Source organism: Spermophilus citellus (genome assembly GCF_964194105.1).
Source record: "Spermophilus citellus genome assembly, chromosome: 2".
Taxonomy (NCBI): Eukaryota; Metazoa; Chordata; class Mammalia; order Rodentia; family Sciuridae; genus Spermophilus; species Spermophilus citellus.
Window position 1 is genome coordinate 7,171,494 of NC_138183.1, and position 26,253 is coordinate 7,197,746.

At 52.0% G+C, this 26,253-nt stretch overlaps 3 protein-coding genes across 4 annotated transcripts; 1 reads left to right on the top strand and 2 right to left on the bottom strand.

Annotated features, from left to right (window-relative positions):
• The first annotated feature begins 599 nt into the window (after positions 1-599).
• Positions 600-3,151, top strand: ZDHHC12 (zDHHC palmitoyltransferase 12). 2 transcript variants are annotated; one of them, XM_081261494.1, is made up of 5 exons: positions 600-975; positions 1,723-1,859; positions 2,213-2,287; positions 2,388-2,554; positions 2,730-3,151. In XM_081261494.1, the coding sequence occupies exons 1-5, from the start codon at positions 876-878 to the stop codon at positions 2,929-2,931; spliced, it is 681 nt and encodes a 226-aa protein (XP_081117620.1). In that variant the 5' UTR covers positions 600-875; the 3' UTR covers positions 2,932-3,151. The 2 variants fall into 2 exon arrangements, with proteins under 2 accessions (XP_081117620.1, XP_081117619.1); XM_081261493.1 differs by having other exon boundaries at positions 642-975; positions 2,708-3,151.
• Positions 3,152-3,276: 125 nt separating this feature from the next.
• Positions 3,277-14,000, bottom strand: PKN3 (protein kinase N3). Its single transcript, XM_081261468.1, has 22 exons — positions 13,843-14,000; positions 11,609-11,837; positions 11,260-11,405; positions 10,832-10,943; positions 10,639-10,766; positions 10,240-10,423; positions 9,099-9,245; positions 8,917-9,026; positions 8,663-8,806; positions 8,174-8,249; positions 7,916-8,084; positions 7,393-7,501; positions 7,217-7,284; positions 6,736-6,799; positions 6,500-6,591; positions 5,955-6,131; positions 5,263-5,325; positions 5,045-5,121; positions 4,317-4,459; positions 4,128-4,235; positions 3,886-3,966; positions 3,277-3,775 (listed from the first exon to the last, which is right to left on the bottom strand). The coding sequence occupies exons 1-22, from the start codon at positions 13,864-13,866 to the stop codon at positions 3,563-3,565; spliced, it is 2,664 nt and encodes an 887-aa protein (XP_081117594.1). The 5' UTR covers positions 13,867-14,000; the 3' UTR covers positions 3,277-3,562.
• A 4,007-nt stretch (positions 14,001-18,007) lies between these two features.
• SET (SET nuclear proto-oncogene) lies at positions 18,008-24,768 on the bottom strand. The gene is made up of 8 exons (XM_081274276.1): positions 24,325-24,768; positions 22,769-22,826; positions 21,958-22,100; positions 20,938-21,041; positions 20,734-20,847; positions 20,035-20,205; positions 19,800-19,946; positions 18,008-18,941 (listed from the first exon to the last, which is right to left on the bottom strand). Exons 1-8 carry the CDS (start codon positions 24,395-24,397, stop codon positions 18,918-18,920), a joined length of 834 nt encoding a protein of 277 aa, XP_081130402.1. The 5' UTR covers positions 24,398-24,768; the 3' UTR covers positions 18,008-18,917.
• Positions 24,769-26,253: the final 1,485 nt, after the last annotated feature.

The window sequence follows — 26,253 nt, forward strand, 5'->3', positions numbered from 1 at the left end:
TGTTGAACTGGCCAAGGCAATACATGTCCGAAGAGTGCACTGCAGGAGTGGGAGGCTTAAGGTGGTCGCTGGCATCAGTGGGAGGTGTGCTAGAATCAGGGCTGTAAGGGAGAGCAGTCGGGCTGGGAGCAGGTGCTGGCTTAGAACAGCAGGAGCGCCAGGTAGGGCACTTCCAGTACTTAATCCTCCAATCACCTTGGGAGGTGGGGGGTACTGTTATCATCCCCGTTATACAGATAGAAAACAGCTCAGGGGAGTTCGGACACTTGCCCGGGAACAGTCAGGGAGGAAGAGGCAGTGTCAGTATTTCTGACACTAACCAAAAGATGGGCCGCTCAGCCAGAATCCGCACCAAGGACCTCCACTTTTCCATCAAACGTTTGCGATACTCGAAAACGAACTGAAGGAGGTAAGAATGCCGTCCCGGAGCAACGTAGGGCAGGCTCTGTCTCTTTTGACGTCTTAACCATCACACCTTTGAGACGGGCACAATTTTGCCCGCTGGAATCACGTCAAGGTGCTGGAACTGCGGGGCGCTTAGGGATCTGCACGCATGCGCGAGGCCGTGGGGGCGGAGCCCGAGAGAACGGCTTGAGCCGCGCGCCTGCTCAGGGGCTTTGAAAAGTTACCTGGCTGGTGGGGGCTGGAGTTGGGGGAGTTACCGGCTGCGCGCGCGCCGGCCCCGCCCTCAGCCTCCTCAGGCACCTGTTGGCTTGAGGGCCCACTCGGTCGCAGCTGTCATCCAATAGGCAGCCTCCCTGCGCCAATTCGGCCCTGCCCACCATCCGGATCCGCCAATCCCAGGGCGACCGCGGCCCCTCTCCCAGGGCCGGTTCCTCCCGGCGCGTCTTCCGGGTGGGGCCCCGGCCCTGGCGATGGCGCCCTGGGCGCTCCTCAGCCCTGGGGTCCTGGTGCGAACCGGCCACACCGTGCTGACCTGGGGGATCACGCTGGTGCTTTTCCTGCATGATACCGGTGAGCCGGACCCCGAGCTACCCAGACCCATCCGATCCCGTGTAGTGCCTCGCACGTTTGGGTCTCACCAGGTCCCCCACCTATTCCCCAGAGAGCCCGAGATTCACCCCGTTTCCGCCAGCTCCAGGCCCTCTCCCCATCCGTCACTCCCCCAGCCACCTGCTCTCCCCTGACGACCAGTTGATCCTTAATTAATCCCAGCATCTTCCTGATTACTGCCAGATGCCCTGTCCATCCCAAGAAACACTAAAGGATCGACTAGAGCTCCATGACCCTGGACCAGACTCCATCCTTCCAAGGAATTGACTCCCAATCCCCCTATTCATGAGATTAGTAGGATCACCTACATTCACGGACTGGCATCCCAGTTCGGGCTTCCCAGTCTCAGGCAAGGGAATACTCCGGGAAGGGAGGGGCCCGTCTCCAGAGTCCCATAGTAGCACCCATTCACCCACCCACCTGCAACCCATCATTCTCCTCTGGAGTCCCCTACCCACCACCCTTATCTGCCACAGTGAGCCCCCACCCGCTTTAGCCTAAAAATTTGCTCAAGTCTCTCCATCAGGAAAGGATGTCCCTCAAAAGCCCCCCTTCATTCTCTGCTCCCTTTTATAACCAAGGGCATCAGAGCTGTCCACACCCTGCTGTCCTCAGCCCTCTCACCTCCCTGAAATCCTCCTCACCTCCAGCCCTGCCCCTCCTGTTCTGCTCTGGGGGACCAGCCTCACTGTCCTCTGGTCTCTCCAGAGCTGCGGCAATGGGAAGAGCAGGGGGAGCTGCTCCTGCCCCTTACCTTCCTGTTCCTGGTGCTGGGCTCCCTGCTGCTCTACCTGGCTGTGTCGCTTATGGATCCTGGCTATGTGAATACTCAGCCCCAGCCCCAGGTAACCAGGGGCCCCTGGGAGCCTGAACTCCTCTTCCAGACAGCAGGGACCCAAGGCCCAGTAACAGCCTCCATGACGGGCCTTATTCTATGGGCTTTTGTGGGGCATCTCAGTAAACTGTCTTGCCAGCCCTAGACCCTTATCTTGCAATAAGGAAATCACCAAGGCCCAGAGAGATGAACCTTGCAAAGGTCACATAGCTTTACTCAGTGTAGGGTGCTCTGCTCTACCCACCTACATGGGATGGGCCCCAAACTCCACAACCAGAGTAAGCTGGCCCCCAAGGAAGATGCCTACCAGTGTCATCTACCTCCTAAGGAGACCCTATCTCGTTCTCTGTCCCTTATTTTCAGGAGCCCAAGGAGGAACAGACAGCCATGGTTCCACAGGGGATTGCCCTTCGACGCTGCAGATACTGCCTGGTGCTGGTGAGTGATGCAGGGACCCCCATGGGACCTTCTGCCCCAGTACTCTGGCCTCCCAAGTTCAGGCCCTGACCCTGGTCTTCATCTCTCTCTGTGCCTACAGCAGCCCCTGCGGGCCCGACACTGTCGTGATTGTCGCCGCTGCGTCCGCCGCTATGACCATCACTGTCCCTGGATGGAGAACTGTGTGGGGGAACGCAATCACCCGCTCTTCGTGGCCTACCTGGCACTGCAGCTGGTGGTTCTTCTGTGGGGCCTGTACCTGGCATGGTAGGTGTAGGTACCACTGCCACCCAGGGCATGGAGGGAGCATGGGCAGCATGTACCCCCAGGTGTGTAGAGCCAGGGCTCCCTGGGCCCAGCTGAGAGGGATGGGGGTACCCTGCCTTCTCCTGTCTCTGAGTCCCTGTCCCTGTCCTGCAGGTCTGGCCTCCAGTTCTTCCAGCCCTGGGGGCTGTGGCTGCGGTCCAGGGGCCTTCTGTTTGCCACCTTCCTGCTGCTGTCCTTATTCTCACTGGTGGCTGGCCTGCTCCTGGCCTCACACCTCTATCTGGTGGCCAGCAACACCACCACCTGGGAGTTCATCTCCTCACACCGTATTGCCTACCTCCGCCAGCGCCCCAGCAACCCTTTCAACCGTGGCCTGACCCGCAACCTGGCCCACTTCTTCTGTGGATGGCCCTCAGGGTCCTGGGAGACCCTCTGGGCTGAAGAGGAAGTGGAGGAGGGCAGCAGCCAGGCTGTTTAGGTTTGCTGGAGGCAGAGCTGCCACCTTGTGCCTGAAAACCAGAGGAACCATACCTAGCTGGAGTCAGCCCTTGGAGGGCCTGGAGCTCCTCACTCCCACCCACCCTCCCTGGCCTCAAAGCAGAGCATCAAGACAGTGGCTGGTTCTGTCTTCCCAAGGAAGAAAGAAAAGAGGACCTAATTGGGGTTCCAGCACCAAGGCACCCCAGACTCCACCCTACCCCCAAACCAGGCTGCCTCCAGGGCACAGTTTTTCAAATTTAATAATCCATAAAGCAAGTCAAATATTAAAGACAAATCAAGCCACTCCTTACTGTGTACCCTCTCTGGTCCAGTTTTGGCCAGGAAGAAGAGAGATGGGAGGAAGGGCAGAGGACACACTTTGCTCAGTGAGCAAAGTCCACCACAGTAGCCCTCTGGCTGCCACCGCGAGTCCTACAGCTTATAAACCTGGGCCTCTGGGTGGGCACACAGATGGGCAAGTGGGGGTTCCAGTAGTCTAGGGGCATGGGCAAAGGTGTGGGGGAGCCCTCAGGGCCCCAGGAATCTCTCGGACACGAAGTCAAAGTCCTGGAAGGCAGCCTGTTGGCAGGTGGTAAGGGACCTTCGAGGGGCAGGTGGGGTCAGAGCCGGTGGCAGCCCCGTGAACTCTCCCTCAAAGTAGCGCAGGTCTGCTGGGCCGCAAAGCGTGGGCACGAAGGGGGGCTGGATTGTGCGAGTGAGCAGGGCCTGCCAGTCGGTAGTCTGGGGACAAGGGCAGAGGTGCCTGAGATGGTGGGAACAGAGTCCCCGGGGGTCACCCCAGGTTTCCCCCATACCAAGCACCAGAGACCATTATGGTCCAAGCCACTCACCCTGAAGAAGGGCTGCACCTTGATCTCCTCGGCATCCTGCTTGCCTGCCCCCAGGCGCTGCTCTGGGCACTTCTGGAGGAGCTGGGCAGGAGGGCAGGTGTGCACTCAGGGTGCTCCACCTAGGCACTGTCTGCCCTCCACAGGTACCCATGTGAGCAGCACCACAGGGCCCCGAGCATGGTAGCGAGAGGCACGCAAGCCATAGTAGCTGTCAGGCCCAGCCCTCACCCCACAGTGCCTACCTTCTGAATGAGCTCTAGACTTTGCACAGACAGAAAGTGGGGGTATGGGGCATCTGAATTGACGATGCAGTCAAACACCTCCTCTTCCGTGTCTCCTGGGAACGGGCACTGTAGAAATGGGACTCAGTGGGTATATGCGCCACTTCATTCCACCCTACCTGAGGCCTCAGCAGCCGCACCCATCCTTACCTCACCCACCAACATCTCGTAGAGCAGCACTCCCAGCCCCCACCAGTCCACAGCCCGTGTGTAGGACTCCTGAGTCAGCACCTCAGGAGCCAGGAACTCTGGGGTGCCACAGAAGGTGCTTGTCCGGTCCCCAAAGCCGATTCCTGCAGACCATCATCCATACCAATGCCTGCTTAGTGTGACCTGTTCACTATAACTTCTGTGATAAGAATCAATGTCAGCTGGACCTGGTGGCGCAGGCCTATAATCCCAGCTACTGAGAGCCTGAGGCAGAAAGATCTCAAATTCAAGGCCAACCTCAATACATTAGTGAGGGCCGGTCTCAATATAAATAAAGGACTGGGATGTAGCTTTGTGGTAGAATGCCCTCAAGTTCAATCCCTAGTACCACCACCACCAAAAAAAAATCAATGCCAAACCTTAAGATCCCAGGTAGCCAAGCCCATGACAAGCCCTGCCCCACACACTCGAAAGTGGCATGGTCATGAGGTGGTCATTGGACTGCATAAGGGAGCTAAGTCTCAGCCAAACCCACAGGCCAAAGTCACGTGAGAGGCAGGACTCAACTCCCTCTCCAGCCCTAACCACAGATTCTCCTCTGACCAAGTCCAGGCTAGGAAGGAAGGGCCAGCATTCCCAGTCCTTCGCCAGAAGGCCTGGGGGTTGGAAGGGAGGGGTATCTGCTGCTTGGTGAGGAGTGGGGTGTGGACCTGGACAGGTGGCCCCACCTTCCTTGCATAACCCAAAGTCTGCGATCTTCAGGAAGCCCTGGGCATCCAGCAGAAGATTATCCAGCTTCAGGTCCCTGAGGGCAGGGGGACAAACAAAAGAGGCTGAGACGGCTGAGGCCCAGGGACCACCAATGGTCCCTAGAGCAGCCCAGGAGTGGGGTAGTATCCTTACTGCCTACCCTTACTGCCCTCAGCACCTCCAGGGAAAAAGGTACCTGTAAATTATCCTCTTCTCGTGTAAGAACTGCAGCCCCAGGACCACACAGGCCAGGTAGAAGCTGGAGGGGGGTGTGTGGGAGAACTCAGGCCCAGGCCAGGTACCAGGAAGGTGAATTCAGATGTGGGTGAGAGATGGGACAGAGGATCCTCATGTCTGGGCTGAAGGGCTTCTCCAGATAACAGGACCCAGACTGTGCTAAGGCTGCTGCACAATAACGACCTATCCTTCCTGGAGTCTTCAACTGTGCCAGGATCTATGCCAAGTGCCCCACATACCTTACTTTCCTGGAACCCTCCCCGAAGTCGGGGGGGATGCTCACCATGTCTTTTATTCAAATAAGGACCTGAGACTCCAGTAAGGGACCTGCCCAGAGTCAAAAGCTAGGGGCAGAACTAACAGACCAAGTTAGGCCTTTCTAACTCCAGCGCCAGCACTGGACAGCAAAAAATAACTCCAGCTGCCGGTCTCTATGCCAGGCGATTTATAAGCATTACTGACATCTCCCCAACACTCCTATAAAGGAGTGATGACAAACCCACAGATGCATGAACAGAGGTCATGAATTCCATGGGAGTTGAGCCAGGTCTGACTCTATGCTGTTCTGCTGATGGGTACCCAGGGAGCAGCGGGATGAAGGGACAGGGAACCAGGGAGAGTTTGCTAGAAGAGGCAGGCAGGAAAACCCACCAGGCCTGGGGCTCAGGGAAGACATCTTCATGTATCTGCATCATGAGGTCGCCCCCAGGCACAAACTCGGTCACAAAGCAGACGTGGCTGGCAGTCTGGAAGCAGGCAGCGAGGGAGAGCAGGAAGGGGTGCCCCGCGCGGCCTGCGGCCTCCAGGACCCGCTTCTCACAGTAGAGGCTGCAGGGGAGCGCGTGGGTCTCAGAGGGATAGATAGCTTCTGGGGGCTCTACCCTGCCACCCACCCAGCACCCTGCCCACAGGGTGTACAAAGTGCCAGGCAGGCAGTGTGATGGTTTCTGTGGACCAAGGGCTCACAAAGGTCCTGAGCCTGCACAACTACCATGGCCCCATGTCACGGAAGAGGACAGGTGCTAAGAGAAAAGGGGGCCCTGCCCAAGAGCATAGTTTATAACTACAGGTGCCAGGCCTAGTAGACCCAGGGCTTTTAAATGCTGTCTGGATGCCCACAACCCAGGCCAGCCACCCTGGGTACCTCCAATGCCAATGCCCGGGTACTTAGAGCCCACACTGGTCCCACCACACACCTGTCAATTTCATCACGGCTCAGCACCTCCTGCTTCTTCAGAGCCTTGATGGCATAGTATTTCGCTGTCCCCTTGAACTGAACCAGAAGAACCTGGGGACCAGAGAGAGGCTGGGTTCCAGGTGAGCAGGACAGGGAGAGACTCCACCTCCCCAGGCACTGCCTCCAGGACCCAGCATCTCCTCACTAATGTGCTGGGGTCTGCCCACCTGCTCCACTGCCCCCTCAGCCCACTACCTTCCCAAAGTGTCCCCGGCCCAGCACAGCCAAGCAGCGGAAGTCCTGAAGCCGGGGGGCTTTCCTGCAAGAAAGAAAAGGCAACAGACAGAGGAGGCTAGGGGCGTGCTCAGTGGGAGAGCTTGCCTACCATGTGCAAGGCCCGGGTTCCACCCCTAGCACCACCGGAAAAAGAAAATGAACAACAAAACAAAACAACAACAAAACAAAACAACAAAACCTGTAGGACCAGGGCTGGGACCCCAGCTAAGCTCCTCCCAACCACCCATGTCCCAGCCTGGGCTGTCCCCACCTCTGTACTTGCGGGAGAGCCCTGCAGCAAAGCATGCAGCCAGAGCTCAATGACACGGTTCAGCAAATAAGCAAGAACCTGCGTGAGCCAGGGCCTGCCCCCAAGGAGCCAAGGAGCGAGGGATGCTTGGCTGCACACACACTCAGGGGAGCTGAGACCATCTCCAGGTGACCCTGAGCCCATGGGTACCTGACAGGTGAGGCTGGAGGGGTGGGTGTGCGTCCAGTCCTAGGCGCCATGTGTGGGCGTTTGGTGCACTGTAAGAGCAGGGCACAGGGGGCTCAGGCACACCTTCCCTGCTTCCCCACTGGCCTGCCACCCTCCCACCAACACCACCAGCTGCCCCTTCCACCAGCCCTGCCCACCGGCACTGGAGTCTCCTCCAGGTTTGGTTCCTGGGCCAGGTAGAGGCGTGGGGGCTTGGGTGGGGGCTTCATTTCTTCTCCCAAGGAGGTCTTCTTGGGCAGGAAATCGCTGTAGGGAGGAAGCAGACACAGAATCAAGACCAAGATGACGGAGCAATTCATGAGAAAGACTTATAGCCATGTGAAGAGACAGAGAGTCAGAAAGTGAGCAACACGGTTGGGTACACTGGCACATGCCCGTTAATCCCACGGGCTCAGGAGGCTGAGGCAGGAAGATCAGGAGTTCAAAGCCAACCTCAGCAAAAGCAAGGCACTAAGCAACTCAGTGAATCCATTGTCTCTAAGTAAAATACAAAATAGGGCTGGGATGTAGCTCAGTGGTTGAGTGGCCCCGAGTTCAATCCCTGGCACACCCCTCCCCGCAAAAAATAGAGAGCAACAGGGACGTAAAGACACAAACTGAGCCTGGAGAGAGTCAGACACAGCAAAGAAGTGTACAGTCTGGCACGAGCTGGCTCTTCACCTGGGGGAAGCAGGGTTGGAGGTTTCATGGTATGTAGCTGGAGAGTGAGGGCACCCCTTAGGTGGGGAGATGGTACTCGGTGAGCTACAGGGGGGCAGCAGGTTCATGACCAAGCGCCCCCAGGCTGCCATGCTGAGATTCATCTGGGACGCTCTCAGGAAGTCCTGGCCTGTGGCAGAGGAGCATCTGGTCTCAGGACCTAGTGGCCCCAGACCTGCCGCCTCCAGCATAGAGGCCCCTGACCTTGCCCCCACACACCTCTGCGTTTAGAGAAAATGCGTTTCTGTCTCTGCAGGCGGGGCCTTCTCTCAATAACAGGATCACAGAAGGTCACCTGCAGGGGCAAGGGCAGGGCTGAAAACTAGTCCCCTCCCACCCCATTTGCCATGGCCCCTCCTCCACCTTGGACCCAATTCCAACCTATCCTCCCACCCAGTATCCACCAGTGGATACAAGAGCCAGAAGGACCCAGAGAAATGGATTCCATGTCCTCATTGGTGCCAGGGAATAAATGGAGGCTCAGAGAATGGAGGTCCTTGACCAGGGTCACACATGAAGAAGGGCAGAGTCAGGACAGGGACACAGGCCTCTAAACTTTCCCTTAGAGAGTGGCTGGGCATCCTTGGTCTTGGAGCCTCCTCTCTGGCCCTCGGTTTCCACTCTTCTGCAGGGGAGCTCACTCTCGCAGGCTCTCCTAGCCCCGTGCCCAAGGGGCCCGCCAGGTCAGAGGGCAGGGAGCACTGGCACCTGGGCAAAGAGCTGCCCCTGTGGCACCAGGCTGAGGGACAGCTGATGACAGGCATTGTCCAGGAAGTCCTCCAGCCTCAGGAAGGCCACACCACACAGCTGCCGCCAGTCCTTCCAGTGCACCCCGATCTCCAGCTCACGGGCCTACATCGAAGAAGCCAGGTAAGGGACAGAGCACACTAGCAGCCTCTGTCTGGGCTGTCTTCCATCCTGTGGCCTGCAACCACCCGCAACCACACAAAGGCCAGCCTTACTCGCTCCAGGGGAATGACAAAGGTCTGGTCCCAGGAGTACTCAGCCACCTGTCCCCAGCTTGTCTGGCCCACAACACGGTTGTCCACCTTCAGCACAGCCAGCACCTCCCCTATGGGGCCAGAGCTGGGGCTCAGGACAAGTACAAGCAGAGGCCCCTGCCCTGGGGCTCCTCCTCACTCACTGGCCAGTTCGCCTCCACCACGCTGCTGTTTGGCTCTGGCTCGGATCCAGCCCTCAGAGGGGCTGCCAGCCAGCACAGCCACTGGAGAACGTCCAGGCACGGTGGTCAGCAGCTGTTTACAGCCCAGGAGGCGGACCTGCAGTGTTCCTGAGGGGAAGTATGGGGGTAGACACGTCAGACACCACCAACATCCCCTGGAACCCCATCCTCTCTAGGAGGTGACTGACCCAGATCCCCTGCACATTAGACCTTAGTAGCCACCTGCCATCCCGGGGCAAACCACAGGCTCCTTCCTTCTGAACATCCCTACGTGGGGAAGCGGGGACACAGGCAGAGTTGCAAGACCCAAACAGGCTGCATGGAGCCACAGGATGGGATGAGATGCTCCCAGTGCTCAGGGTATCAAGTGCACTGTGTCTTCAAGTGAGCCACGGCAGGGACGAGAGCCTGGGGCAGGGAGTGGGAAGCCTGGTGTGTTCTATCCTGTCCCACTTGCTTCCTGAGCCTTAGTTACTCCATTTGAATGATGAAGGGAAGCTCCAGCCATTCCCCACTCCCCAAATGGGTTCAAAACCTGTTCTGCCGACTGAATGGGCTTATTTTAGGATACCTAAGAGTTTTGTCTCAAAGGATAGCGGAAGCCGGGCACAGTAGCGCACTCCTATAATCCCAGCAGCTTGGGAGGCTGAGGCAGGAGGATCATGAGTTCAAAGCCAGCCTCAGCAATGGCGAGATGCTAAGCACCTCAGTGAGACCCTGTCTCTAAATAAAATACAAAATAGGGCTGGGGATGTGGCTCAGTGGGAGAGCACCCCTCAGTGGTAGAGTGGCTGGGAATCCTCAGTACTGCAAAATAAATAAATAAATATGTAACAGCAGCATGGCATTGTCCCTGCTCACTGTGCCAGGCAACTGGACATGCAACTAGCCACTGGATTTGCATAGTAACCTTGTGGGGTGGATGCTAATATCATCCATGTTTTACAGACTGATAAACTGAGGTTCAGGGAAGGGATAGCAGTTGCCCAATGACGCATAGGTAACGGGTGGTGGAGTCAGGACTGGAACTCTTCCCCAAAGTGCTTCAGGGTCTTCCCTGAAAGGGAAGGGGAACTCTGAAGTCAGTGGGACTCCTGTCTACCTGTCAGGGCGACGGGCTTCACAAGCATTCCTGAAGGCTGGCTGTTCCCAAGCACTGAAGTCCGAAGTTCTTGGGCCACCCTGTTGCGCAGAGGGTGGGCAGGAGGTAATTCCTCCAGCAGCTTCTCCAAGGCCAGCCGCAGGAGATCCAGCTTCTGGGAGGATTCCTGCAGTTGGAGCTGGGCCTACACCAGGGCAGAAGCAGGGACAGGCCATGGGATACATGAGGGAGGGCAGCTGCCATCCTAAAGACACCCCCACAGGAGGTCTGACACAACGCGACTCTTTTCCCACTGCCACCCTGCAGCCAGCCCATGGTGCCCCATGCCACTGCCCAGGGTGAAATGGAGATAAGCAGACCCTCAAGCACAAGCTACAAGGGGAAGGGACATGGCCTGACCTCAGCCAGGGCTTTGCGGTCCTGTATCCTCTGGCCACCAAGTAGCTTCACCACATTCTTGGCTCCCTCGGCCACGGCTGACTCAATGCGCAGCCGATGCTGTAGCTCCTCTGCCCGAAGCTCAGGGCCTGAAGGGATACTGGCCTTAGGTCTGGCCCAGCCCAAGCAGCCCTCGCTGCTTCAAAGGCCTCACCTGACTCAGAGGATCCGTTGGCCTCCAGGCTGCTGATCTTCATCCGCAGCAGGGCCACCTTCAGCTGGCTATCCTGCAGCATCTGTTGGGCAGCTGCCAGGAGCTTTCTTTCCTATGGGGATGTGACATATGCCCCTTGGACCAGGGCTGGGCCAGAGTCTCCCCACAACACCCCATAACAGGGTTCAAACTTCCCGTTAGCCTGTGGGTCAGAGCCATGCCTTCCCACCAGCTGGGGTTTGAAGCTCTACTCCCACCACCAGATTAAGGGCTGACAGTGTATCTCCCTCACAGGGCCCAAGGCTGCTTGCATTTCCCTGTCAGAATAGGGGCTGGATCTCTACCTGACCTGACGTCTGAGAGCCAAGCCTCTCCCATCAGATTGGGGGCCGGGACAATGCCTTCCCATAAAACCCCAAGGGCCTTACCTTGGGGGTGCCGCTGGCACACGTGTGCGTCATGTTCTCAGCCCCCTGCTTCACCTTCAGTTCCACCTGCAACTGCCTCCGCAGGACCTCCAGGTGCCCAGCCCGTGACTGCTCTGCCTGCAGCCGGGGGCCAGAGGCCACAGGCTCTGTGTCCAGGGAGTGTGGGGCACACAAACCCGTCACCAGAGCCAAGATCCCTGTGACCAACTCTTTCCTCCCTCCCCTCCCGGGCATACTGGGGATGGCACTAGGAGAAGCGTGGCAATCTGATACAGTGGTCAGGGCCAAAGCAAGGAGTTGGGTGACCTGGAGCCTCCTGTCCCTTGGGGTCCATTGACTCCTCACTCACCATCCGGGCTGGGCAGCAACACGCGGGCATGCAGCTCCTGCAGCTGGCCATGCAGCTGCTCCAGACGGCGGTTGGAGGATCGCAGCAGCTGCTGCACGTGGCCCAGATGGCGGCGGTCTGTGGCCACACGCCTCAGATTCTCCATACCCTCCTTGATTTTCAGCTCCTTCTGGATGGCCCGACGGATCACCTCTTTCTCATCCTCTGGGGGTCTCTGGCCTGGCCCTGGCTAGAGGAGGGTGGAGAGGAGTCATGACCTGCAGGCTCCATCACAGGGAAGAGGAGTAGACAGCACCAAGGGGGACATTTGGGAGGTTTCTCTGTCCACTGAGCTCAGGGATAGAAACCTCCCAGCCACACGTGCAGCTCCTGTCCTCTGCCATTTAGAGAAGGGGAAGGGGAAGTAAGTAAGGCTCATAAAGTGCTTACCAGGTACCAGGTTCTAATCTAAGAGCTCTGCAGACATTGCCTCCTGTGACTCACGGTAACCCCACCAAGTAGAAGCAGAGATTTTATTTTATCTTTGTGCTGGCAATGGAATGAATGAATGTTAGGCAAGCACTCCACCCCTGAGCTGTACTCTCAGCGCCTTGGAGCGGTTAATATTCCCATTTTACACATGAGGAATGGACCCAGAGAGGTCAAGCAGCTTGCCTACAGTGGCAACAGAGAAGAGGCCACCATGCCTCTCCCTGCTGGCCACCCAGTCTCTCTAAGCCTGGAAACCAGAGTAGAATCTGGCAGTCAGAAAAAGCTCACTGCCAAAAAGGAATTCACCCAAAGTCACAAGGAGAAGGCAGTCAATGGCCCAAGAGGCCAAGGTCTGTTCCTCTGCTTTCCTGATGCCACAGAGGCAGCCATTCCCAGCTCAGCTCTAGGAGGAAGCAGAAGTCTCCTTCACTATTCATTGGAGCCAGGAAGAAGAAAACCCCCTCTCCAGAAGCCAACGCTGCAAACAGACCAGTGTCAGAGCTGATCTTGCCCAAAGTAACCCATGATGTCCCCAAGGGACTCCGCAGCAACCCCTGTCTCACCTCTCTTGGTTCCATCTCCTGAGCCCAGTGGAAGGGTGGCTACCCAGCCTCAGACACCCCCCACTCCAGGTCTCTGCTGGGCCGCCTGGCCAGGCAGTCAGAGGGCAAGGGCGAGGTTCAGGAAATCCTTTGGCCGCCCCAGGCAAGAAGGCCAAAGCCAAAGGCCTGAGAAAACAAAGATCTCTTGGAGCTGGGGGACCAGCCACCAGGGTCCTGAGTCACCCAGCCTTTGCTGCAGGGCGGAGGCTGCAGGAAATTGGAAAATGTGTACAGGCTAGGGCTGGAACAGGGGCAGAAGGACCTCCGGAGGAAGGGGGTGGGAGGGAGTAGACCCAGCCCTGAAGGCTGCCTAAGTCATGGGGTGGGGACACTGGAGGAGTCCCTGCCTACTACACCTCACCCCTGAACCCCATAGCTGGTGTGCTCTGGGCTGGAAGCCTGAAGACACACACAGACACACAAACACACACACACCCTTTCCCCTTTCTGCTCTGAAATGGGACCCTATCTGGTAAACAAATGTCCTAGTCTAAGCCTATCTCACAGCTGCTCTGGGACAGGATACCACTTCTCCCTCCTCAGTGAGTTATACACACACACACACACACACACACACACACACCCTAAGCCCTTTGGGCTCACAGCACACCTACTGCCAACTAGGGGTAGAAGCCTTGACCCCCCCCCATTCTGGAAACCCTTGTGTACCCAAAGATTCTAGTCCGCGGCTAGGCTGGGCACCTCTCTGGCTTACACATCGCCCATGTGCCCCATGTGCTCTGGGGTGAGCGCCCCACAAGCGCACACAGACTGGACCCCTACCCACTGCGTGCACACCTCCTTGCCCCCGGGCACCTTCCCAAGTGCCACTGGGCCCCTCTTTGCTTTCCCGGATAATTCCCCTGGGCCTCGGAGTTCTGGAAGAACCGATTGTAGGGAACTGTGGCGCCCTCCCAGGCAGCGCCCACTGCAGTTTCGGACAAGCTCTGGGCTGGCCGGACTAGGGGCTCCGAGGAACCCAGGGACCATTAGCTAATTAACCTGGGGCTCGGGTCTGCCTTGAGAAGGCGTCGCGGTTAGCGACACTGGAGGGTTGGAATCGGGGCGGGGCCACGAGCCGAGCTCTGGACTCCGGAGACGGTGGACAAGGCGGCCCGCGCCCCTCGGCCCGCGCAGCCCGGCCTCGCCCACGCCGTTCACCTGCCGCGGCGCCCCCTCCTCCATGGCGCCGCACGGGCCCCTCCTCTCGTCCACTCCGGTTCCGGAAGCCCTGGCTCCTCCGCCAGCGCTTTCAAACTTGAAACTTCCCGGGAGGCGGCGCAGAAGACGCGGGATCGGGCGCCCCCTCCCGAAACCCGCGCGACCAGCGCCCCCTCTCGGCCGCGTTGCAGCAGCGCCCCAGACCCCTCTTCTAAATCCGAGACCGCAGCGCAGCCGCGGGTCCAAATTGAGCGGGAATGGGCCCCGCGCCTGGTCTCCTGAGGCTGCAGTTCCGGCTCGGTGTGACACTGATGCTCCCGGGAATGAAGGGGCAGGAAGGGCATTTCCCCAGTCCGGGTTCCTCCAGCTTTGCTCCGCCGCGTGCTCACGCGGGTCGGCCGGAGTGGGGACAGCGCCCCCTACCAGTCGCAGAGCACTGCTTGGGTAGCGGGCCCCCTCCCTGCTGGGGTAGCCTCTTCCTACTCCCCAGGTTCTCCCGCACGCGTCCCCATGCCCATCCCCGCGACCTGGCTCCTGCCCCCTACTCTCCTAGCGTTGGTGTCAAATGGGCTAATCCCTGCTGGATTCAAGGGATCCTCTCACCTCAGACTTCCAAGTTCTAGAACCATAGTAGCATAGTAGGCTCCTTAAACTGAGTTATCCTGAGCTATTATCATTCATCATTTATAAGTAAAAAGCCCCAGTTGACTGTGTCTCATCAAAAAAGAAAAACACAAACCAAACTAGCAAGGCTATTCTCTTTTTGAGTTGCCCAAAGGTACAATCAGTTCAGTTAACACTAAAAATATTTATTAGACTTGATGGGTGAATGGCACTACTTCTGGAAGCCAAATGCCACATAACTCTCCACAGGAAGGTGTTCACTTCTCAGCTCCAGGACCAGTTATCCATTGTGCACCCATGAAGCTGAATTAGACAGTTTGCTGTCAAGTGTTTCCTTCACTGCCTCACAAGAAGGGGAAGGAGTCCAGAGGTAGCAGAATCCATTTAATGTGTCCAGGATGGGAAAACCAACGAGAAACCAAGTCCGGGGCTGCTTAATTCTTTAAGGCTCTCAGCACTGCAGCCCATCTACATTTAGTCTCTGGGTAGATTCTCAGTACACAGTGCCACCAACTATTCAAGTTGACATACACAGGCTCCACTTTAAAAGTCCTTGCCACTATTCTTATTCTAATCACTAGTCCTTTCCTCAGACCTGTTAAAAAGTAAACTTGTAACAACAATCACATTCTAATGGGAATGGTCATTGCTGGGGTGGTGCAGACTCTAGAAAATACATAGTATTCACTCAACTTAGGGCTGAGAATGTGGCTCCTAGGTAGAATACTTCCATGTTTGAGGCCCACAAAAAAAAACTTATTAAATAAATTGAGTCTTCATTTTGTAACAGAACTAACTGCATTATGGTGACACTTTTAAAGGGTTCATTGCAAAAACCTAAGGGGGTAAATACTTTAGAGGGAACTAAGTGAAACCATGAAGCCAATTGTTACTAAAATGAACCCATATGCACAATTGTTAGAGGAGTCCTGATACCTACAAGACCCCCAATATCCATATAATACAAATTTCTTTTAGAAACCCATAGGTGGATTGAATGCAAAGTAACACTGTCACCCAAACATAGCATCCAGGTATTTTGTGGATCATTTAAACTCTGCATGTTAGCTGAACATGGTGGTGCACACTTGTAATCCCAGCAGATCAGGAAGCTGAGGCAGAAGAATCTCAATTTGATATCACCCTGGAGGAATTTGCAAGACCCTGTCTCAAACAAACAAAAAACAATAGGGGAGAGTGCCTCTGGATTAAATCCCTAGTACTGAAGGGGAAGAAAGCTTATTATGGAGAGAGGTCAGGGAACAGTTATCTTATTTTTTAAATCATTGGAGAAAGTCATCTTTAACTTCAGGAATGGTCTTAAACAGCATTCCTTAAGGTTTTGAAACTGTTTATACCTTGAAAGCTAGCGTCCTCTATCCCAATTCAATCCCTAACCCTAACCCCCTCCTAAGTAAAGTATGGCACAGGTTTGAAAATATACAATACCCTCCAAAGGTGGAAACTACTAAATCAGGCCACTTGTTCTTTCTCCTTGAGCAAGAGAGTATTTGAGATGTATCTAATCCTTTCCCATACACACTAGAATCCCTCTTATAACAGGACACAGGTACAATCGATATTCCAGGAATGTTCAGGAACCAAAGATTACCATTTTGCTTCCCCACAGCTTAGTACTCTTGCAAGATTTGTACAGAGGGAGTATCTAGAGAATTAACAATAATGGCAAGGGGTGGGGGGGACTATTACTTTAAAGGGACCCAAACTTTTGATATATACCCCCCAAAATAAAGGAACATTATGTTATAGCTGGGCACAATGACACAATGCCCCCAGTACCAGTTATTCAGGAGGCTGAGGCAGAATTGCTTGGGCCCAGTAATAAGGCTGTCCTGGGAACTGAAGATTCCTCAGAAATATAAATTGGCTGCGTGTGGTAGTCACACCTGCAATCCCAGCAACTTTAGGAGACTGAACCAGGAGGATCACAAGCATAAGGCTAGCCTCTGTAACTTGGCAAGAGCCCAACTCAAAACTCAATGGTAAAATACCCCTGGGTTTAATCTCCACTATTGGGGGTGGAGGTGAGGGACAGCAAATATACATATGTATTAAAAATAAACAAAACTAGAATCTCACATGTACATAAAACCAGTTGTGTGGCAAGTGATAACTTTCATGAAACACTATCAGAGGCTGAAATATTGATAAATTACTAAATTTCTATGAGTCAATGCTTAGACTACAAAATAAAAAAAAACCCGATTATTGGGGCGAGGGTTGTGGCTCAACCGTAGAGCACTTGCCTTGCATGTGAGGCACTGGGTTCAATCCTCAGCACCACATAAAAACAAATAAAGGTATTGTGTCTGTCTACAACTATAAGAAATACCCAATTATGATGTTAATACATTTTTATGAGCCAGGTACAAATTTTACAATTCAGCTACTTAGGAAGCTGAGGCAGGAAGACCAGTTCAAGACCAGCCCAGGTAAAACCCAATTTATCAAACTAACAAACAAAAAAAAAATTATAAATTCTGTGCCAACCAGCTCAATCCTTTTGTTACCTATGGAATAATTCCTACTAAACTATTTGAGCAGCCCCCCCCTCCTTCCCCAGTCACTAATACATTATCCAATCCAAAGAAAGTAACATTTTTCTACAAAACAAGGAGAATGATCCCAGTCCAAAAAAAATCTTTATGTTCCTTTATTGGAGCAAGATTTCCTGACCGGTATACAGTGATGTATTTACTAAACAGAGACCTGTGCAGAAATTACATACTATCCATCTAGACAGGTTTTGGTTACACTTTGCCTATTGATGGAATAGTTCCATATATAAAGTTTTATACAACAAAAAGCTTTGAATTTGACCAGGCTGTCCATTAATTCACCTTTGAAAAAGTGGCATTTAATTTCAGCTATATTTTACAGCATTAAAAAGCTTATGCATTAGGTAGCTTTTCAAAATGCTACTCTCTGCACAGCAGCATTGAGCAGACAGAGCAGAGTCGACCATCCCACCCAGATCCACACATTGGCGTTGGAGAGATTTATGCCAGATACCAGGGACTTAAGAGAGACAAAAAGTTCTTCCTGACCACCAGCACAGACTTCTTACTCTGAGAGCCCATCTTCTTGGCCACACTTTATAGAGCCAATGAAGACATGCCAGCAACTGTCCCACGAACAACTTGACATTAGAGCACCAGGTCTGTTTGATGGTGGCAGCAAAGCACTACTATATCCAGGTAATTGAAGACCTACTTTAAAAACTGCCAATTTGAGATAAAAATCAAGGGTATCACTCATATCTCAGTTTTGAGTTTCTACTATCCCAAATGACATGTTCAGAAACCAATAACAAATTGTACCCATGTTTCCCAGCTACGGAGACATTAAGACATTGATTCAAATCCCTTTAGTCAATCCACATTGCCCTGAGGTCATCCTGCAAAGTGCGTATCAAAATATACGAAGTTAGGGTGACAAAGTTTGACGATGATGTTATTATACAAGTCAAACTTCGAAGGTCATATTAAAAGTATATCTATTCTGAGAGAAAAGCATCAAATCCTTTGTGTACACATTTAGTTTTATTGTAACAAAGCAACTTGTACACTTTTAACGTTTAAAACTGAGCATCATCTTTCCTTTCCAGTGAAAACAAAAAAGAAAATTTAAAAATAAACAAACAAAATTACAATAGAGAATGTCAATTCCAAATAAAATCCTACAGGTTCTGCTGATTCTCCCATTGAGTGGCAGGGCTCAAGTCATCATTAGGAGAGAATTTTATTTTAAAAGTGTCATCTTAAACTGCAAGGATGTCCGTTAAACATCACAATTAAACATGCCAAAGGAGAAGCCATGTTGTCAAAATGCCCACTTAACCCACCCAAACATCTCAAACCCACCCTTTGCTGACCTTCTATAACCCCATTTTTTTAAGTTTTTTTTTCTTTTTTTAAACAAGAAAAAGTAGACAGATACATGTTGGTAAATGCTAACTGTCCATATTCACATAGAGACACAGTGTAATCTCTGAGCCCAATATACAGAGAAAGGAGGAAAAAAGCTAGAATTCTATGCACTACTACACAGGGGCCTAGCACCCTCCAGCTTCCAGCAGAGTGAAGGGAGCAGAAGGTTTTTCTTTTTTCCCACAGAGCACGGTGGTGTTGATTCCATACAGTTTTTTGTTTTGAGACAGGAAGGGATAAAAATGAATTTAGAACAGAAGGGTGTAGAGATTCTTTTCCCATTGTACTCTGCTCAAGGTATTTCCCCCCAAAATAAGTTGAGAAGCATGGTTTGAGAAAAGAGACCTCAAGAACAGGGCGACTGAGCACAAGGGGGTGGGGGGGAGGGGGGAAAAAAAGACTGCAACTTGCTCCCAGGGACTGAATTAAAAAAAAAAAAAGAAAGAAAGAAAAAAACAAAAAACAAAAGAAACAAAAAGGTTGGAATCCATCAGTGTTCAATTAGTCGTCTTCTCCTTCATCCTCCTGAAAGAAAAAGTGGGCAGTTAACTTAAGGGCTAATTCTAAGTGCACTAACTTTCCACTGGATCACATGGAACAAGAGGGCAATATGCTCTGGGTACCACCTAATTTTCTGACACTGTATTATTAATCTGCATTAAATCAAGGTTGAAAGATCCAGAGACATTGTTCCAGAAAAATAACTTCCCAGTAAAAACTAAATCACTGGGTACAGTTCAGAGCAAACAATCTAAACACAACCCATCTACCCCAATTTAACCATTTAAAAATTCTTTAGTTACCCTCATGATGTACCTTAGTAGAACCCTTGTCTAGCATGCAAATTCTATCTCTAGCACCAATTAAACAAGGAATGGGGGATTCTATACTTTGTCTAAAACACACACACACACACACAAAAACCAAACCCATATTGCTTCATTAAGTACTGGCTAAGAGGAAAAGACAGACTTTTGTGATCAGAAAACCAGACCTAGTTAAATCATTAATATGAGCTTAGCAAACATTTCCAGTTTGCCGGGTACAGTGGCACACGCCTGTAATCCCAGTGACTTGGTAGGCTGTGGTAGGAGGATCACCAAGTCAAAGCAAGTCCCTGTCTCAAAAAATATGAAGAGCAAATGATGTGGCTTAATAGTTAATTAAGCACCTCTGGGTTCTATCCCTAGCACCAAAGAAAAAAAGAACCACCACCACATTCACCACATTTCTAGTTCTTAGACAATGCAATAGCTTATCTTCCCCCCAAATCCTCCCACTTAATGTCAGGTCAGTTCTATTATACTATATATATAAAACCCCACTCCATATGGTGAAACCTTTGTACATTATCTTTTGGGGTTTGGCCAAACTTTATTTTACCTCTCCTTCCTCTCCTTCATCATCATCTTCATCTTCTTCACCTTCATCCTCATCCCCTTCTTCATCAATATCTTCCAATCCTTCTTCTTCTTCATCATCATCATCATCCTCTTCTCCTTCCCCTTCTTCATCATCCATATCAGGAACCTTAAAAAAAAGAGTCGAGAACTCATTTTTCCACAATTGAGACAAGTACTCTTTGTGTTAATTTACCCAACAGTACTTGTCAACTCACCAAATAGTACTGCAATGGATTTGGCCAAATATCATCTTTGATGACCTCTCCTAACTCATCTGCACCTGCATCAGAATGGTCAGTAAACCAGGTAAAGAAGCTCTCTGGTTCTTCATGCTGCCTCTTCCTGCTGGCTTTATTCTGTGTTTGACTTGAACGTTTCGTCAAATCCTAAAATGAAACCAGAAAAAACTTTTGGTGCTATTTTTCTACCACACCTAAACTCCATACAATTGGGGAAAAAAAAAAAATCTTCCCCAAAACAGAACACCACAAATATCAGAGTTCAGTATAAATACTACTATTGTCTAAAAGCAATTAACTATAAAACATACAGTGGGCAGAGACGAAGGTGCACAAGATTGCTTTCTCAGATGAAATATCAACTACACTTAGCTTTTTCATAAACATCAGTTCCACTTTAACTACCCTCAATAATACAATAGAAAATCTTTCAAATTACAAATTATAGCTAACTTTCAAATGGATTTTGAGAAATGTCATGCCATTTGAAAAGCTCAATCACCAACACAAGGCAAAAAAGTTTCAACTTACAAGCTCTAAAGAGACATATAAGCTATTGTATTTGGCGTCAACACATTGAAATTTTTTATATTTTAAGAAAAGCACTAGGTTAAGTGGATTTACAAAACAAAATAAACAAATGTTATTTTTGTCCATTAACTCCTTAAAGCATACCTTTCCAGATTTCCATTTGATTTCAGTGGACTTTGAAGATGGATCACCACTCTCATTCAGATGAAATTCTTTGGAGAGAACTTTATTTTCGAAGTAAGGATTTTCATCAAAATACTGCAATGAAGGATTGAGAAATCAATAAACAGGTGTTCAATAAAACTCAAATTAATTTCCATGGTGGCAAACAAGATTGTGCATACTTACAAAATCTATTCTGTAACCTGATTTGATATCTTCAAATTCTGTCACTTCAACTCTGGTCAAATAATGCAGCGCCTCTTCATCTTCCTCCCCAAGCAGTGCGGACACTAGACCAGCAAATTATAGGCCAGTTAAAGTTTAAAGAGGCTAACATTAATAATATCTAATTGATCCCTTTTAAGCTTTCCCACCTTAATGAGCATTTTTAAACTTATTTTTTAGTTTTAGGTGGGCATATATCTTTATTTTATTTGTATGTGGTGCTGAGGATTAAGCCCAGTGCCTCATGCATGCTAGATTAGCACTCTACCACTAAGCCACAACTTCAGCCCCTTAATGAGCATTTAAAAACATTCATTGTTGGGCTGGGGATGTGGCTCAAGTGGTGGCGCACTCGCCTGGTTCGATCCTCAGCACCACATACAAAGATGTTGTGTCTGCTGAAAACTGAAAAATAAATATTAAAAAATTCTCTCATTGTTGTAGATGGACACAATACCTTTATTTTATTTATTTACTTTTATATGGTGTTGAAGATCCAACCCCGTGCCTCACAGGTGCTAGGCAAGAGGTCTACCATTGAGCTACAGCCCCATCCCCTAATGAGCATTTTTTTTTTTTTTGAGAGAGAGTGAGAGAGAGAGGAGAGAGATTTTTTTTTAAATATTTATTTATTTATTTTTTTAGTTCTCGGCGGACACAACATCTTTGTTGGTATGTGGTGCTGAGGATCGAACCCGGGCCGCACGCATCCCAGGCGAGCGCGCTACCGCTTGAGCCACATCCCCAGCCCCCCAATGAGCATTTTTTTATTTCATAAACCTATTAAGAGAAGGCCAAATTGTTCAGTGCCAGTGAGGTCCCTACCTTTCATCAAGTAATAAACTGAGTTCTAAGAGTATAGTCTATTTTAAATAGACATCTCCATTCACTGGATTTCACTCTGCTCATGCAGTAAGCATCTTCTACTCTAATAAACTAACATCCTATATTATCTTTAATAGTGCTCTACCCAAAACATACCTTGTGGGTGGTTGACAAATGTTGTTACCCAAAAATTTGGGATTTTGGCGATCAATTCTGACCTCTTCTGAAAAAATGGTTGGCGGAGTTTGTTATATTTCTGTTCTACTTTCAATATCTCCTCACTGGCTTGTTCATTAAGTCTGAAGTAAATGAAAAGACATATTGACAATGATGGTTATTTAACAAATACAAAAACATGGAAGACTACAGAATGTATATTTATTCTTATTTGCCTTAGGACTGCACAAAATACCCACTTTCAATAATCAAATCACAATAATTTTTTACTCTAGACTAAAACTGAGATAGCAATTTTATCAACAATAAGGAACAGTTCTTACAATTCTCAAACTCCACATTCTGGTAAGGTTGTATACTTAATTCATTTACTATATCCAGGCAAACTCCAAGTTTACTCCCCCCTAAAGCAGAATTTCTAAATAAAACTAATTGAGTAACAAAGTTGCAAGGCAAGTTAGAGCAACACTGATGCCATAATGCTAAACTATCTGAAGACAAATCACTACACTACCATTCATGCATGTTCCTGACAAATCACTACACTACCATTTGGACAATTTGTAGCCTTTAAAAGCAAAACTAATCATTACAGGGTCAAAGTATTTTCATCAAAACCTTTTTGTGATTTGTACAAATATTTCATGGAAAAATAACATGAATCTACATAGTATTTCCAACCAAGACATAATGAGCTCCCTTTCACTGGAGAATATAGATTTGGCTGACCAGAGTTTCAATGATTACCAGGAAATTAAAGGTGCTTCAGAAAACTTATGAAAAACTTTACCTGTCTATTTCATTTTGTACTTCATCAATATGTTCAATTGCTTCTTGTTGTTCTTTTTCTGAAAAAAAAAAAAAAAGGAGCATAAGACAAACTAGTTTTCCTGACATTAAGAAATCCTATGATGATAGGCAAACTCTGATAGAAAAGCTGTTTTTTTAAAAAGTGCCTACAAGGCATGCTCTCCCCGTGTTCATGCATGTAGTTGACAAAGTCACTTTTACATTAAGAAACCATTCACAAATCATGGTCTCTACTAGGCTACTCAAATAAATAAGTAAATAATATATAAATATATAAATGTTTTGCTGTAGTGCTATAAGAGTTCCCTCACAAGACCAGAATCCAACTCTTCCAAGTTATGAATGCTGAAGAACAGTCTTCCTCAGAAATTTCTGTTGTTTATTACTGAGCACAGCTGCTAACTAGTATATGAAACTAATCCCTGTCAATATAAATTGGGACACTACAATGTATCAATCGAACCAATACTTTTTACAGATTCTGCTCGGTACCCATTACAACCAAAACATCAAGACACACCGATAAAGGCAAGAACTCAGAACTACCCCCACAGTCTTAAAACACTCGACACTGCCTTCTTAGAACATGAACCACAGGATTCGAATCTGACCTTCCTCACGCCTCCAACCCAATTCAGGTTGGACTGGTGTCACACACGGTGCCGCACGTTTGTGAGTACACTTACTGGGACTAATATGAGATCAGAGAACTATGAGGTGCAGGAGGGAGAGGACGAAAAGGGGGTATGCTCCTAGTAGGTGCCCTTTTGTCCGGGAAACACTGCGAACCCCGCAAAGCTAAGTGGGCGTGAAGGGGCCTGATCGCGCGGCTCATTTCCGGTAACCATCCCAGGAACGGCGGACCCCTGCCGGGAGAGCCTTCCCCAAGGAGGCTGGGCGTCCCGCAGACCCGCTGAAGACCCTGCCCGCGCTGGCCGCCGCGCCAGGCTTCTGCGCACGCCGACGCCACGGGGTGGCCTCCCCACGTGGGGAGAGAGCCCGGCGGGTTAGAGCATCCTCCCGCCGGCCCAGGCCCGGCGCGCGGCCCGCCGCGTGCTCCCGAGCCCCCACCCCGCCCCAGCTCGCGGCTCCGGGCCGCCGGGGCCAGCCCCGGGTGGGGGCGCCGGGGGCGCCGCCGTGGGCCGCGCGGGAAGGGCAGCGGCGCGGAAGGCCGAGCGCGGGGCCGCGTCCGGCCGCACCATGTGGCGGCGGCGGCGGCTGATGGGAGCGAGGCATCATGGCGGAGCACAATAAAGAGAGGCTTCTCGGGAGGGAGGGAGGGGGAGGAGAGCGAAGGAGGGGGGAGAAGGGGGGGTCTCCTCCGCCCGCGCCGAGCAGGCCGCAGCGCCCCCGCCTCGCAGCGCCGCCCGCCGCCGCGGCGCCACCCAGGCCCCCGGCCCCGCCGCGCACAAAAAAAGGGCGCCGAACCCACGGCCCCCGCCCGGCCGCGCGCCCCCCGCGCCCCGCCAGCGCCCGCGGCCCGGGCAGGCGGCGAAGATGGCGGCGCGGCCGGCCCCCGCCTCGCTCGCTCCTCACCTGAGGTCTCGTCGGCCCCGTCGTGGTTGGAGTTGAGCTCCTTTTTACTGACTTTGGCCGCCGGCGCCGACATGGTGCTGCTCCGCGGTCGGGGGGGGAGCGGGGAGGGGGAGAGAAGGGAAGGCGAAGGGGGCGGGCAGGCGGCTTCCCCTCACGCCACACGCGCGGGCGCCCGCTCGGTCCGGCCGCCTCCTCCCGGCGCTCGCTCGCTCGCCCTCCCCCTCGCTCGCTCGCGCTGCCCTCGCTGTCTGACGACGAGGGAGGGGCGGGGGCGGCGTGCCGGGCCCCGGCCGGGGCTCCTGCTTGCGGAGGGGAGGCGGCAGCGGATGGCTAGGCTCCCTTACTGACGCTCCGCGCTCCGGCTCGCTGCTCGCTCTCCCCGAGCCGCCTCCTCCTCCACCTCCTCCTCACGGCGAGGGGCGGGTGGCAGAGCGCAGGCGCGCCAGGCTCGCGCGCACGCCCCGCCCTCGACCGGAGAGGCTCGCGCCGCCGCGCCATTGGCTGGGGCGCCGGGGCGAGGGGGCGGGGCCGCGCCGAGGAGACACAGGGCCTGGCGAAGAGGCGGGAGGAAGGAACGCCGCGACGTACGGGCCGGCCCCCCGCGCCGCGTTCCCCTCCCCCTCTTTCCCCTTCTCCAGCCCGACCCGGGACATTTGCGCGCGACGGGCGCGCGGCGGCCCGAGGGGCGGGGCCTCGCCGTTCTGCGCGTCCCCTCACGGCCCGCGCGTCACGTGGTGGCGGAGCGGCTTCCCTTCCCGCGGGGTGGCGCGGGTGGCAGAAGCGGGTGTTCGCAGACCCCCGAAAGTGCAGGCCTCGTAGTAGCCTGGCTTCACATCCGGGCCTGGAAATCACCCGCCCTGGGTTATGCACTCTGGGACATGGCTGGGGCATCTGGGCGCCTCTTCGTGGGAGAAGGCGACACCTGCATCCGGTTTTCCAGATAGGGAAGCTGCAGACCAGACTCAGTTTGCAAAGCCTGAAGCTGTCCACTCCACTCCCAGGGTCATTTCTGGGTTTCAGTCCACGATGGCCCCGGAGGCTGTATGGCCTTGGGCAATTAAAGTCACCGTTTCTGTTATGAAATTATAAATGTTGTCTGCTGTCATACTTAAGCAGGACCACACTATTGTGGAAGCCCTCTTAAGGCAAAGAGGTACCACACCAACAGGTCCTTTGGACCCAACTGGCTGCCTAGTGCTACCAAGAAACCATACCCCAAGTACCTGTTCCTCTCTCGGGGAGTGCATCATCCGCTCTAGGGGTTGTGTTAGTTCCCTTGCACATAAAGGATGTGATGGGCCAACAAGACCTGCTTTTAAAGCAGAGCCTTGAACTACCAAGTAGAGCAGAGGCATTCCTGTTAAAACAGTGCTTTCCCACAGTAACAGATGCCCCAGCTCTGCTCTCACTTCAGGGCCTCAACACATGGACCTGGAAATGCCTGAAATCTCTCCCTGGGTGTTTGTAACCAGAATTTGGGACTAGGTTGTTTGCCTTCCAACACTTTTATTATGGGCTCTTAAAGCTCAAGCACTGAATTTAATGTTCCAGTTAGTCCATGGTGGGTGATCAATAAATATTTAGAGTGGCATACAGTCCATGTGGTTAGAGAATACAAAGGTCTTCCTGAAACTCTCATCCAAACCTAGAAATTCATGGTATCTTTCCCTCTAAACCTTGTTTTCAATTGAGTCCGGCTCCACTCTATTGCAAATTGACAACTCTCTTTGAAGTTCGAGGGTTTTCTGAGCCAGGTAGGTTGGCACAAGCCTGGGATTACCCAGCCATTCCTGATTGAGGCAGGAGGATCACAAATTTGAGGCCAACCTCAGCAATTTAGGGAGACCCTCAATTTAAAAAAAAGGATAGGGATGTAACTTGGTGGCAAAGCATCCCTGGGTTCAATCCCTGGTACCACAAACTAAAGGA

Coding starts and splice junctions, on each gene's coding strand:
- ZDHHC12 (XM_081261493.1), top strand. CDS start 876: ATGGCGCCCTGGGCGCTCCTCAGCCCTGGGGTCCTGGTGCGAACCGGC. Junction 1,860..2,212: donor ATACTCAGCCCCAGCCCCAG/GTAACCAGGGGC, acceptor CCTTATTTTCAG/GAGCCCAAGGAGGAACAGAC. Junction 2,288..2,387: donor GCAGATACTGCCTGGTGCTG/GTGAGTGATGCA, acceptor CTGTGCCTACAG/CAGCCCCTGCGGGCCCGACA.
- PKN3 (XM_081261468.1), bottom strand. CDS start 13,866: ATGGAGGAGGGGGCGCCGCGGCAG. Junction 11,838..13,842: donor AGGAGGGGGCGCCGCGGCAG/GTGAACGGCGTG, acceptor ACCCTCCTCTAG/CCAGGGCCAGGCCAGAGACC. Junction 3,967..4,127: donor GTCTAGAGCTCATTCAGAAG/GTAGGCACTGTG, acceptor CCTCCTGCCCAG/CTCCTCCAGAAGTGCCCAGA.
- SET (XM_081274276.1), bottom strand. CDS start 24,397: ATGTCGGCGCCGGCGGCCAAAGTCAGTAAAAAGGAGCTCAACTCCAAC. Junction 22,101..22,768: donor GTACAAAATGAAATAGACAG/GTAAAGTTTTTC, acceptor CATTTACTTCAG/ACTTAATGAACAAGCCAGTG. Junction 20,848..20,937: donor CAGGTTACAGAATAGATTTT/GTAAGTATGCAC, acceptor CCTTCATTGCAG/TATTTTGATGAAAATCCTTA.